This window comes from Zootoca vivipara, chromosome 7, assembly GCF_963506605.1.
Source record: "Zootoca vivipara chromosome 7, rZooViv1.1, whole genome shotgun sequence".
Lineage (NCBI taxonomy): Eukaryota > Metazoa > Chordata > Lepidosauria > Squamata > Lacertidae > Zootoca > Zootoca vivipara.
The window spans coordinates 20,793,450-20,806,608 of record NC_083282.1 but is presented as its reverse complement, the minus strand read 5'-3'; the positions used below and the strand labels follow the sequence as shown (position 1 = coordinate 20,806,608).

The window sequence follows — 13,159 nt, the reverse complement described above, 5'->3', positions numbered from 1 at the left end:
ACAAAACCACTCTTGCAAAACTGCAAAAGCATTTTGATATGAAAGACCTAGGGGAAGTCAGCAATTATCTCTCACTGGAAGTAGAGAGAAATAAGCAAGGTGATGTTTTGCTGCATCAATCACGTAAGATCAATGATGTGATTGAAAAATTAAATCTGACAGATGCCAATTCTGTAGACACCCCCATGGTCACAGGGTACCAACATGATACTAATGCTAATGTTTTTCCTGACACTACATTGTTCAGAAGTGTGTTGGGTAAACTTAGTTTTATAGCAAGGTGCACAAGACCAGACATTGCTGTTAGCGTAAATTTGCTCAGCAGATATGTAAATCAACCTACAGTGCAAGACTGGAAGGCGCTGAAACGCATAGTTAGGTATTTAAAAGGCACTATGCATTACAGGTTGAAGCTTACTAGCCAAAACTCTGGAGGTCTTGAGATCTATGCCGATGCCAGTTTTGGTAGTGATACAACTGATGGCAAGAGCACCTCAGGTGTGTGTTATTTGTACAATCAGTGCCTATTTGATTGGTCTTGTAAGAAACAGGCAACAATAAGCATGAGTTCATGTGAAGCAGAACTCAACGCTTTAAATTTTTCCCTCATGAATGTAGAGTGGTTATTGCAACTATGTGAGGATATGAGAGTTAAAATTTGTTGTCCAATTCAAGTTTATCAGGACAACAAAGCCTGCATAGAACTAATCCATTCAGAAGGGTGCAAGCAAAGAACAAAACATTTGCTAATCAAATTGCACCGTGCCAGAGAATGCATTCAGAAGGGAGTTGTAAAAGTCTCATATATGCCAGGGAAAGAAATACCTGCTGATGCTTTGACTAAAGCTGTTAATAAGGAACAACTTGGTATATATGTAAAGAAATTGCTTTTGTGCTAGATTTTCATAATGGTCAGAATGAAAAGGGGGAGGTTGTGAGCATTTTCACCCCTCCCATTCTGAAAATCTGGTGATATCTGCTGTTGAGAGGGAACAGTTAGGAATTGTTACTTTGTTGTTTTTCAGTCCTGACTCTGCTCTCTGCCGTGTGCTGTGTGCAGTTTAATATCTTCTGTAGACAAGATGGCTAAGTGAGAGGCTGTAACACTCACAAAGCCAGATCTGTAAATATGCAGTAGTTAATAGAAATAAATGAGGAATGTTTTGAAACCTCTACAAATGCTTCTGCTGTTCACTGCTGATTTGGTGCTCATAAAGCCCAGTTATGAGTCCATGATTCCCGGGTGTATGCTGAAGGTGTTCCAGACGTCCTGCCCAGGCATAGGGGCCTAAGAAGACCTGGACAGATCCTGGCATTTACCCACAGGCACACCCTTGAAGTAGTTTTTACCTCCAAGTGATATAAGGGATTGGGTGTAATGTGTTTATGTGCAATCTTGTCATAGTTGAACCATTATCTGGTAAAGTTTGAACTAGTGGTGACAGTTTCCCCCCTGTAATGGTGGTGGGCTCGTTCGGATGCCCCACCCTCAGAGGCTGATGTAACCTGAGGAGTTCCTGAATGCTCTGGAGGAATCTTCCAGCAGAGAAAGCTGATGATCCTATAGAAGCCCTAGTTTCAATATGGAACAAAGAGATAAAACAGGCAGTTGATGTGATTGCTTCCAATCTTCCTCTATGGTGTTGCAGAGCCCAAGTTTCTCCTTGGTATTCTGGGGAGCTTTGGGCTATGGAAAATCACGTGAAGACTAGAGTGCAAGTGGGGCATGTCTCATTCTGAATCCAACCGAACACTGGCTAGTGCTCATAATCATGCCTACTATGTGGCAATGCAGATTGTGAAGAACGCTAATTTTGTAGCTTGCGTTACCTCCTCTAGTAGCTGGTTGGTGGTTTTATTGTGAACCATCTGAAAGTTACTGACTCCCATTGTGGGTCTGCTGTGACCAACTGACTACACCCTTTGAGGATAAAGTCACATAACTTTGGAGTGAACTTGACTCTGCATTTGTTGCAGTTCCGGATGAAGTACCCAATGCCAAGAATCAGTGATATGTTGTGAGATCAGTTTCAGGTTATGCAGGCAGCTGATGTGGACAAGGTGTTGATGGTCACACACCCAATCACATGCCCTCTTGACCCCTGTCTCACCTGACTTATTAAATATAGGAGATGGAGTTGCAGGAGGTCATACTTTCTGCCTTGAATGAATTGAGCACATGGCCTCTCCTAAAGAAACCAGCCCTGGACCTCTTGGACTAGAATAACCATCAGCCAGCTGCAAATACCCCCTTTTCGGGGGGAAATAGTGGAGAGAGTTGTGGTAGGGTATCACCAAGCATTCTTGGATGACAGATAGTTTAGATTTGTTTCAATCTGGGTTCAGCCTGGTCATAGGACTGAGTTTCCCTAACAGATGACCTTACAGAGAGCTGGACAAGGAGAATTTGCCCTTTCTCTTGCTTCTTGATCTTTCTGTGGCTTTTGATACCACTGACCATAGGAATAGGAATTGGGGGCACTGTGATACAGTGGTTTCTGTCCTACCTATGAGGCAGAGTCCTGAGAGTAGCACTGAGATAGTGGTTTTTTTTAGCCCCCTGGTGTTTATGGCCTAGTCAAATTATAATACAGTAATCTTTTGAATGCCTTTATATACTTGTTTTTAACTGCTTTTGTAAAGAATTTCAATGTTTTGTTTCATATACGGTATATTGTAAACTACTTAGAGGTTTTCTTACATTCAAGCAGTATATAATTTTAAAATAAATAAATAGAATTAAATAGGCGGCTTCTTTTAAAGTCTGAAAAAAGCCTTGCCTCTTTCATAGGGGACTTTAAAAGAAGGCTTCCCCGGACACCATCTACTGGTACCATGTCATCTGCGGATGATCTCGATGAAAGAGAACCACCTTCACCTTCAGACTCTGGTAATGTATCTTCATAATTGAATTAATAATTTGCTGTAAGTAGGCTTCATGGTATTAATCATATTTGGATGCCCTTCCCAGAGTTTTGTTAGAAGAGAGTAGGGAACCAGAGATAATTGGAATGTTTGCCTTGTCGGATCAAAGAAGTAGATTAGTGTATCCTCTCAGCTTAACATACACTAAGAACTGGAACTCTTTTCTCCAGTTTAGAAAAATTTAGGCTTAACTGCTTAGTTATAATGCCAATGTTTCTGCTAAATGCCTGCTTGATAGTAGAGTGGAAAGTAGTAAGCAGCTTCTCTTCTGGCTTGCATGATGCATTGGCAGGAAACTTCAAAGGCCACCATATGTTTGAGCTTGTAGAAATGCATGACTGGATAAAGGTGTTTTTTTTCTTTCAAAAACACAAGTACAAGATTGGGAGCTATTCCATATAATTATTAAATGATTCAAATTGTTCCTCAGCCCTTCTAAGGCTGCAATCTTCTACATGCTTGCTCAGGATTATGGTCTCATGTCAAGGCCTCGCTTCAGAGTATCTGAATGGAAACATGCAAATATATTAGGAGGTAGAAAAGTGTGAGTGTGTGTGTCTATGTATGTGTACACACACACACACACACACACACACACACACACACACAGATGTCTTTTTTATTTACCTTGGTACAATTTTTAAAATATACAATTCAGAGCTAGAGCTGTACAGTCAACAGCATTTCGCTGCTGTCACTGCTTGCCTGCTCACCTGTCAAAATGTCTCACAGGCAAGCCATTACAGTATTGTATATTCTTACAATAGTGACCTCTGGGTGTTGTTTTATGTAACCAATAAACATATTTCAGTGTATAAAGAACTTGTTTTTCTATTACGCCATTCCCCCCCCAACTTAATACATTAAAGAGCTAATAACAGAATTTGTGTTCTAAGGTTTGAATGATCTAGCATCTGAAATGACCAGTTCACCTGGACCTTTTCGAAACACTATTCTATCTAAGGCAGCACAAACCCACAAACTGCGGAAGCTGAGGGCTCCATCTAAATGCAGAGAATGTGATAGTCTGGTGGTATTTCATGGAGCAGAGTGTGAAGAGGTAAGAAATTCAAGCATTGATTGGCTTCCTTGAGGGAGGCTGTGTTGCTGCAGTCAGATCATGTGAAAAATTTGGTCTCTGTAGGTTAAAGGGCTTCTTTCACTATGAGGTGCTCTGGAGATGTAAGCTAATTGATTGGAAGGAGCCAGTGCTGGTGTCAGGGCATTTTGCACCTTTGATGAACTCCCAAGTTGCCGCTCCCCTCTTCACTCATGACCAATTGAATGGCTCAAAGCCCCCACCCCAAAAAAACTCTGCTAGGTTATCCAGGCTGCAACCTGGAGCTCATTGAGACTAAGACCCAAATATCATGTTAAATGGGAAGTCCAGTATAGGTTCTTGTAATTTTTTAAAAATGCAGCTTTGGGGGTTGCCAAGTGGATTGAAGTAGTAACATGTTTTCCTGTGTAGAGATAAGCACTATGTGAAGAAAAAAAATCATGTTCAACACAAATGCCCGTTAAGTTTATACATAAGTCAAATGGAAATTTGTTCACCATTTGGCCCTTGCCCATCTTGGCTGATTAAGGCTGCATGAGCAAAACTGAGCCCTCTCCTTATTGTCATGATTAATGAAGCTTTGGCAGAGATGTCAATGCTTGTATTTTGGATCTGCCCCACTTTTAAGAGCCTATTGGACTCAGCTGATCTAAAAATTATCTGCCCTTTTAAGTTTTAAGACAAGATGCTATTGGTCTGCTATCCTTTTGAACCAGGTTTGAAAGGACCTTCATTTCTGTTACATTTCCTCTAGTGTTCACTTGCCTGTCACAAGAAGTGCTTGGAGACTTTAGCTATTCAGTGTGGACACAAGAAACTCCATGGAAGACTTCATCTATTTGGAGTTGAGTTTACACAAGCTGCTAAAAATTCCCCAGATGGCATCCCCTTCATCATAAAAAAGTGCACCTCTGAAATTGAAAGCAGAGCCCTAAATGTAAAGGTAAATATTCAGTGAATAAATGAATCAACACCCCTGTCTTTAAAATAGCTTACATTTTGGTTTTGCAAGTACTTACAACTTTTCCTTATATAAAAGGGTATATATCGTGTGAATGGAGCCAAATCAAGAGTTGAAAAGCTTTGTCAAGCTTTTGAAAATGGAAAGGACTTGGTGGAATTATCTGAACTTTATGCACATGACATAAGTAATGTTCTTAAATTATATCTTCGCCAGGTAAATATGCATAATTCTCTTGTTTCATTTGACTAGCAAACTACGTATAAACAGGGAGGCTTGCTGTTTTTTAGTTTTTCATATGTCTTAATTTTGAAACACTTGGTGGGAGGATTCATCTTTGATGTTGCTGCTTACTTGTTACTTACACCCAATGGATAGGGAAAAGGGGCAAGTAATACTCCTAAAATGGGTAAACTTTTTTGTCTCTGAGCCAATGAAATTGCTCCCTACTGGCTTATGGGAAGACATAGTGCTGGATCCTAATTCTGATGTATTAACCATATAAGTGTTAGATTTTTAACAGTTTGTATTAATGCTAGGTTGCAAATTTGCTTCAGTTTTTTTAAAAAACTAAGCTGTATTTTAGTAGCTTCTTTTTAAGTAAAACCTGAAAGTTCCACTGATCATGTCAGGTGCTGCATAGCATAGGAGTGGACTTAACCATTCTTTTAATGAGAGACTTCCAGAACCCTTATGAGAAAACACTTGTCTTAAATTGCATTTGTTGTGGCACTAAAGCCAATATCACTAAAATCAAGCAACAAATTTGACTGGCTGTGGATTTTGGGGAGATCATTTAACAAGCTGAGATGTTGAAGCAGATTGATTCCGCCACCCAAGAAGCATTCTAATCCTTCAGAAAATGTTCCTTGAGAAGCTAGTTGTAATAGGCTGAAAGCACTTGCCTTTTTGCCAGTGAAGCTGTTTTGAAATTTTGCATGGGCCACAGGCGATACCTAACTTTGCTGAAGGTCAAGTGAGAATGCTGTATGCCCATACTCAATATGAAAAGGGTATTTTATATTCTTGAATTAATTACAAGGATTTGGTTTGATGGGGTAGTTTAAATTTAGCAGCAAGTGTACTGAAAAAGACTGTTTTCTCTCTGTTCTCTATACCCTATTTGTGGATGTCTGGTAGGTTTGCAGAAAAGGAGACTTGCCAGCCTATGATGTTGCAAAAGGACAGACTAGTGTCACTACCTATGGGACTCTTGTTGCTGTATTCCTCTTTTTAAAATATATACTATTAGTGAACAATTAAAAAAACCTAACATTTCTGTTAATAATTTGGATTTCTTACTTTATCAAAAAATACAGCCTCATTTGCTTGCAGTATCTTACTTACGCAGAGGCTAAGTGACATCAGTAAAACTAAAGCTCAGAAGCCTCTCAAAAAGGAACTAGACTAGACATCAGGAAGTAATAGGAAGGAAACAGTTGAATTGAGCTAAAATTGAAGTCTGAAATTTATGGTGTTCTTTCCCTCAGCTCCCTGAACCTTTGATTTTGTTTCGGCTTTATAATGAATTCATTGGCCTTGCAAAGGAGAGCCAAAGTATTAATGAAGAACTGGATATGAAACGGATGAGCCCCAGGTCCAAAAAAAGGCAGTCAGTATGTATTGAACTGAATAGGATCATTCTTAAAATCAAAGATCTACTGAAACAGCTGCCCGCACCAAACTACAACACACTCCAGTTTCTTTTAGGTCATCTGTACAGGTAAGGAAACTTCAACTCAGCCTGTACATATACATTCAGAAATATGCCTTAAGCATGGGTCTATTTGTTAACAATAAAGATCTGTGCATTTCTTGTAGCAAGCAGTATTTTTGTTGTGTTCCTAGCTGGTGGTGTGAGCATATTAATATTAATGATGCTTAATATTTCCTTCTCTTTCAACTTGTTAACACTAATTGGATGATGATGATGATGATGATGATGGTATTAATAGTGAAATTAATGTGGAGATTTGGGTACTGTTGGTTTTGTAGTGAATGTACCATGTTGGGTTCATAGCAATGTTCAAAATGCCTCTCTGGATTTTGTTCTTTTATGCAGGGTTACTGAGCAATCCGATGAAAATAAAATGTCTGCAAGCAACCTTGGTATTATATTTGGCCCAACTCTGATCAGGCCACGTCAGACAGATGCTACCCTTTCTCTCTCTTCACTTGTGGACTATCCATATCAGGCCCGGGTAGTTGAGCTCCTCATTACCTATTATGAGAAGATCTTTGATATTTCGCCGCAGCCTTTATCACCTGCACCTCGGTTAGAAGACAGTGCTGCTTGCGCTAAAAGTATTTTAACAGCTGAAGATAGAGATCCATATCAGCAACAAAAAACGTTGCCCTGTGTTGCTGTGAAAGAAGTGAGTGTCTGCTGTGAAACAATAACTTTCATTTACTGCATTGAACTTGTGCTGTGTATTCAGCCAATTTTTAATATTGCTGTTATTGACAGAGCATCCAGTTGGTCCAAAATGAGAGGAAGGATTCAGAGGCTAGTATATCACTTGAAGAACCAGATGGCAGCAAAGACACCCACCAGAACTCTGATGCATTAGTGACAGGTTAGTGTTTTGCATTTCTACAGTACAATAGATGGATAGAAAAATGAAGCATGTTCACTACATGTCATTCTTCGTTAAAGGGACAAGTATTGACATTTGCTATGGAATCCATAGAGCAGATTGAAAATGCATCGGGCTTATAGTCACTATCACACTAGTTGAGATGTAACTGTTTATGTTGCTGGCTATGTTCCTGTTTCCTAGAATGGAACTCTAAACTTGGACCTAAACAGAGTCTTGGCAGAAGAAATTCTCCTTCAGAACCCTCTCCTGTCTTGGTTTTAGAAAACCACATTGCACCAGCAAAAGAGCCAGGTCAGTTTCTGAATTGCAAGTATTCATACAGCTATCTTGCTATCCTTCAGGTTCCTGTATGTTCAGGTAGAAAATAAACCTTTTGTTATTACGACTTCTGTTGGTGCAATGAAAAGAAGCCAATTCTCAGTTGACCGCTTACTGTCTCAGCATATCACGTGTGTTTAAAAAGCACATTGTTATGAAGCCTTTTCAAAGGGTGGTTATGCTGCTTTTGAGTTATTGGCCATGTTTGGACAGTCAGGTCTCAGTTCAGTAAGTGGAGATGTGAACAAGCTTCATCTGTCTACATGCAGCTGTTTTACTCAACCCTTCACAAGAAAAGGGAAACAAGACAGGAAACTGCTGTTACATCCTAACAGCAAGCAAGCCTGAAAATGAAGCCATGGCTTAAAATTGGCTTCCGTATCCTGATTCGTTTAGACAATATTAATCATAATTGCCAGTTCAAACATAACAGGAAACACTTTTTCAGTGAAAAAAATGCCTTGAGTTCTCTCAAGTAACAGAAACCTAAAGCTAATTTGCTTTGTTTAAGTAGATAAAATGTATGTAATTAAGAACTGTGTAACACAAAGGCATATATAGGCCTATGAATAAGTCTAGTAAGAGACCTGTTGGTGCAGACCAAAGACCCATCTAGTCTAGCATTCTTTTCTCAAAGTGGTTGACCAGATGCTGATGGGAAGCCTGCAAGCAGATCATGATTGCAATAGCACTCCTCCTGCTTGTGATTCCCAGCAACTGGTGTTTATAAGCATACTGCAAATAGTAGCCATTGTCAGCCTTAATCCCCCCCCAATGAATTTGTCTAAACCCCTTTTTGAAGCAATTCATGTTCATAGCCGACTTGTGGTAGGAAATTCCTTTGTTTAAGTATGCACTGTGTGAAGAAGTACTTCCTTTTTTTGTCTCATTAATCTTCTAACATTCAGCTTCATTGGATGTCCCTGGGTTCTAGTATCGGGAGAGAAGGAGGAAAACTCCCCATCCCCTTCATAACTTTACATAAATAGACGTTTATCAAATACTAATTTTCTTGCATTATAGTAATGATACCCCTAATGTAAATAATCTTGTGAGTGAGGTATAACAACCATTTTTTCACTCTGTTTGAAAGAGAATAATATGGAGAGGGATAAAAATCCAAAGCAGCTGTTTAAAGCAGTATATTTATACTTGCTGGCCAGATATATTTGTCTTGTATTAGCTTTTTCCTGAGGTCTGTAAAAAGGCTTCCTTCCTTTCCCAGAAGATACTTTTGATTCCTCCCAGGCTGATTTATCCTAACTATTGGGTTGCTCTTGTGAAAAAGTTGATAGAAATAGAACTAAGATCTCTCTTTGATTCTTATCCAGAACTCTTTAAATGGAAGCTTCCTCCATGGCTTATATAGTACTATAATCCTAAACTGGAGGTATGGATACAGGTACAAACCTGGGTGATTAGGTGCTGCAGTCTTTAATGCAAACTGTTCTACCAAAACTGGCTCTGCAAGTCCTTAGTCTGCCTTATGGAGTAATAACAACCAGCACGAAGTGAAAAGTCTCTTTGTGGTCTGCAGGTGTCAAATATTTTGAAACAGTATGTCTGGCACTTTTTATTTTATTTATAAAAATATTTAAATACAGCAGTATCATAAAAATATTTAACAGCCGTTTGCAACAATCTTGAAACATAAAATCAAACAATAAAATCATTAAAAGTTAAAAACACAAAGAAATTAATGGCAATATTGGTGTTCTCTGCTTGTTCTCTGAGAGGTGTGATCTTCTAAAATAGACTGTATATTCCTGCGTATAAGACTACTTTTTAACCCAGGAAAATCTTCTCAAAAGTCGGGGGTCGTCTTATATGCCAGGTTGTATTTCTTATACGGCGAGTATATCCCAAAATCTATATTTTAACTGGAAAAGTTGGGGGTCGTCTTATAAGCTGGAATATACAGTACTTAGTTGCTATTCAAAGTTAATGTTATTCAAAGTTAATGCTTTCTGGTAGCAAACTGACAGTCAAAATAAATGTTTTTCTTTCTTAGGCAATGCTGTGGCTGCAGTTTCAGATCCAGATAATGAGCAATCTCGCCCTCAAGTTGAAGATGGTGTTAAGGCCAGTCACCTTTTTAGACCGAATCGTCAAATAACCAAAGTTCAGTTACGCACTCATAGGACAAAGCCAGTTGTTCGTCCTGTGAGTTTACCTCTAGGTCAAATGCTTCCTCCCTGTGTTTTGAATGAGAGAAACTCACGAAATGCAGGTCTAAGTACAGAAAATATTGGCAGAAGTCCTGTAATTGAAGAAGTTTCTGAGACACAGCCACTTCCAGCTGTAAATGCCGGCTGTAGGCTTTCTTGCTTTGACCCACAGACTCTGAAGAAAACTTGGGACAAGCAATATAAGCAGTATGATATGACTGCAAGGACAGCAATGATTATGACTAACATACCGCAGGAGAACCGAACACATGACTCTGTAAACTCAAGTGCCTTAACTACACATAGCAACCTTGCTAGCAACTCAGTAAATGCCATACTTCCCAATAAGCCATATACGGTACCTGTCAGGGCTGCAAGGGCAACAGCAGAAGGACATTCCTCAGACTCTAATACTCTTGCTGCTTTCAGAACACCAAGAACTTTGCAGCCACCACCAGGGACATTCTATAAGCCACCACCCATCAGTAAGGCCAAACAGAGTGATGAGAGCTTGGCACCCAAACCATGTGCAGCAGTCGTCAGAGATGAGACTCCACAGCTAGTAGTGAATCCCGGGCTTGTCCAAGGCTCCTTGGCTTCCTCTGGCCAACATGCAAAGCAACAAAAACCCACTTCTGAAGCTCTTTCCCCTACAGACTTGAAGCCCACCTACCAGAGATTAAGGCCAAAGAGGATGCAAGAGCTAGAACACAGAGAAGCTCACTTTGTATAGGGTAACAACTGCTATACAACCTTTCAATGGGGAACTTTTTTTTTGTAGAGGATTTCACCTTTGTGCCATATATTGGAATTATTTTTATATATACCTGTATAGACTTTTAAAAATGTGGGATTTGTTTAAAAAAGAAAGGAAAAAAGCTGTGAAGAACCATGAAGTTATTTTTTTCATTCGTTAGATTTTTCTTGGAGAGTATTTCAATGCATTCCAAATATAGAAAAAGTTAATAAGGAGGCACATTCAAAAGCCCTATAATCAAATTTCATGTGTGGAATTGTACTCTTGCTTGTGAAAGCCAATTTCGTATGCATGGGTGCAGCAATGAAAGTAGCCACTTTCTCAGAGTAAATGATTTGTCAAGACTTCAGGGTATATGAAATACAGCTACTTTAATTTAAGAATAAACCAAAGCTTGAAGCAGTGCTCTTAAGTGTCTGTAATCAGTTCCCTCCCCCTAACTCTGTGCAATGAAATGCGCCAGAATAGACTGTGTACTGGCCAGCATGGCCTTTGTATATTGTGTGTGAATATACATATATAGTTTTATATACCAATTGATTTTTTTTTTACTATCTATGTTGTCGCTTAAAAGTTGTTTGTACAGGAAAGATGCATTATTAAGCTTTACTATAAAAATATTTAAAAAGTGTTCTCATCCAGTTACCAAGTGGTTTAAATGCACAAAACCTAGCTGGCTTATTGCCTTTCAGTAGAAAATAATGTGGAAGTTCCTTGTTACAAATAAGCTATCATTCCCCCCTTACTGTAGAAAGCTCCTTTTATTGTTTGGAATAGATGAAGAATACAGGCCTGAGATTTAGTGAAATAGATAAAAATAACCAAAAAGCCAGCATTTAGTAAGTGCATTGAATGGTTTTTTTCACTCTGTATTAAATTGTTTTTATATGTACACTGTTGCTTTAAAAAATATACATTAACATGTTAACGTTTCACTGACTTCATGTATTCTATTATGCCCTTCATCTTACTGTATATAGAGCCATTTACATGTTAATATAATATACCATGTATCGATATATACACTCAAGTTTCTTTAAAATTATTCTGTACAGATGGGTTTGTATTTCTGTTGCACATTAAAATGCTGGTAATGTTATGAGTAAATCTTAAAAGACAACAGTAAATGGTGGGGGTAACTTTCTTTTAACAAATCTGCTTTTAGACAGATATTTAAAAATTAAAAGGGGTGGATGTCAGTACTAAATTAATGGTGTATAAAACCGTTAGTTCAGGGGTGGGGAAACCACAACCCATGGGCTGGAGAGAAGCTCAGCAAGATTTTATCCAGCCTCTGGGGGCCCTCCCAACCATCAAGTCTTCAGTACATCCAGAGGGAGAGCATCATTTATGATGCTGATAGACAGCCTGTCTGTGGTGGGCTGCAGGTTTTCCTGACATACTGTTGAAAAACAGTATTCTTCTAGAGCAGGCATCCTCAAACTTCGGGCCTCAAGATGTTTTGGACTACAATTCCCATCTTCCCCAACCACTGGTCCTGTTAGCTAGGGATCATGGGAGTTGTAGGCCAAAACACCTGGGGGGGGCGCAGTTTGTGGATGCCTGTTCTAGAGGAAAGGGATTATTGATATGATGTAATGGCCTGATTAGGGACGCGGGTGGCGCTGTGGCTTAAACCACAGAGCCTAGGGCTTGCTGATCAGAAGGTTGGCAGTTTGAATCCCCACAACAGGGTGAGCTCCTGTTGCTTGGTCCCTGCTCCTGCCCACCTAGCAGTTCGAAAGCATGTCAAAGTGCAAGTAGATAAATAGGTACCGCTCTGATGGGAAGGTAAACGGTGTTTCCATGCGCTGCTCTGGTTCGCCAGAAGTGGCTTAGTCATGCTGGCCACATGACCTGGAAGCTGTACGCCAGCTCCCTCGGCCAATAAAGCAAGATGAGTGCTGCAACCCCAGAGTCGGTCATGACTGGACCTAATGGTCAGGGATCCCCTTTACCTTTAATGGCCTGATTATGCTTGTGGATATTGCTGCAGTAGTGCCTTGTAGCGTGTATGTTGTTTTCTTCTGTGCTGTTACATTTGTTTCAGCATACCTGCATTTAAGAAGTCTGTACTCTCAAAACAGATGTGGCCATACATATTGTCCCGCTTTAGCCCTAAACTGCTTATCACTTCTGGAGTAGGCAAAAGGTAGTGGCATAACTGCCAAGTTATCCCTTTTTTAAAGGGAAATTCCCTTATGCTGAATAGGCTTCCTCGTGAGAAAAGGGAAAACTTGGCAGCTATGGGTAGTTGCCAAGCAGGATGTGGCTTCCATGAGTTATTTTATTGGAGTTATTTGTGCTCCGCCATTTGTAAAATAGTTCCAAGGTGGCTTGGAACATAAATATACAAAGCAATAAAAAGCA

At 39.6% G+C, this 13,159-nt stretch overlaps 1 protein-coding gene across 4 annotated transcripts in view; it reads left to right on the top strand.

Moving 5' to 3' along the window:
- The window catches only part of ARHGAP29 (Rho GTPase activating protein 29), a 64,591-nt gene extending 52,687 nt beyond the window's left edge, over window positions 1–11,904 (top strand). For 3 of the 4 annotated variants that reach the window (XM_035121517.2, XM_060276719.1, XM_060276720.1), the window contains 9 exons: window positions 2,792–2,890; window positions 3,822–3,985; window positions 4,740–4,928; window positions 5,025–5,162; window positions 6,437–6,669; window positions 7,009–7,321; window positions 7,414–7,522; window positions 7,727–7,837; window positions 9,876–11,904. In XM_035121517.2, coding sequence (XP_034977408.1) covers window positions 2,792–2,890; window positions 3,822–3,985; window positions 4,740–4,928; window positions 5,025–5,162; window positions 6,437–6,669; window positions 7,009–7,321; window positions 7,414–7,522; window positions 7,727–7,837; window positions 9,876–10,765 — 2,246 coding nt within the window. In that variant the 3' untranslated portion in view covers window positions 10,766–11,904. The remainder of the gene's footprint in view (window positions 1–2,791; window positions 2,891–3,821; window positions 3,986–4,739; window positions 4,929–5,024; window positions 5,163–6,436; window positions 6,670–7,008; window positions 7,322–7,413; window positions 7,523–7,726; window positions 7,838–9,875) is intronic. The other variant, XM_035121520.2, reaches the window with a different exon arrangement.
- The last annotated feature ends 1,255 nt before the right edge of the window (window positions 11,905–13,159 follow it).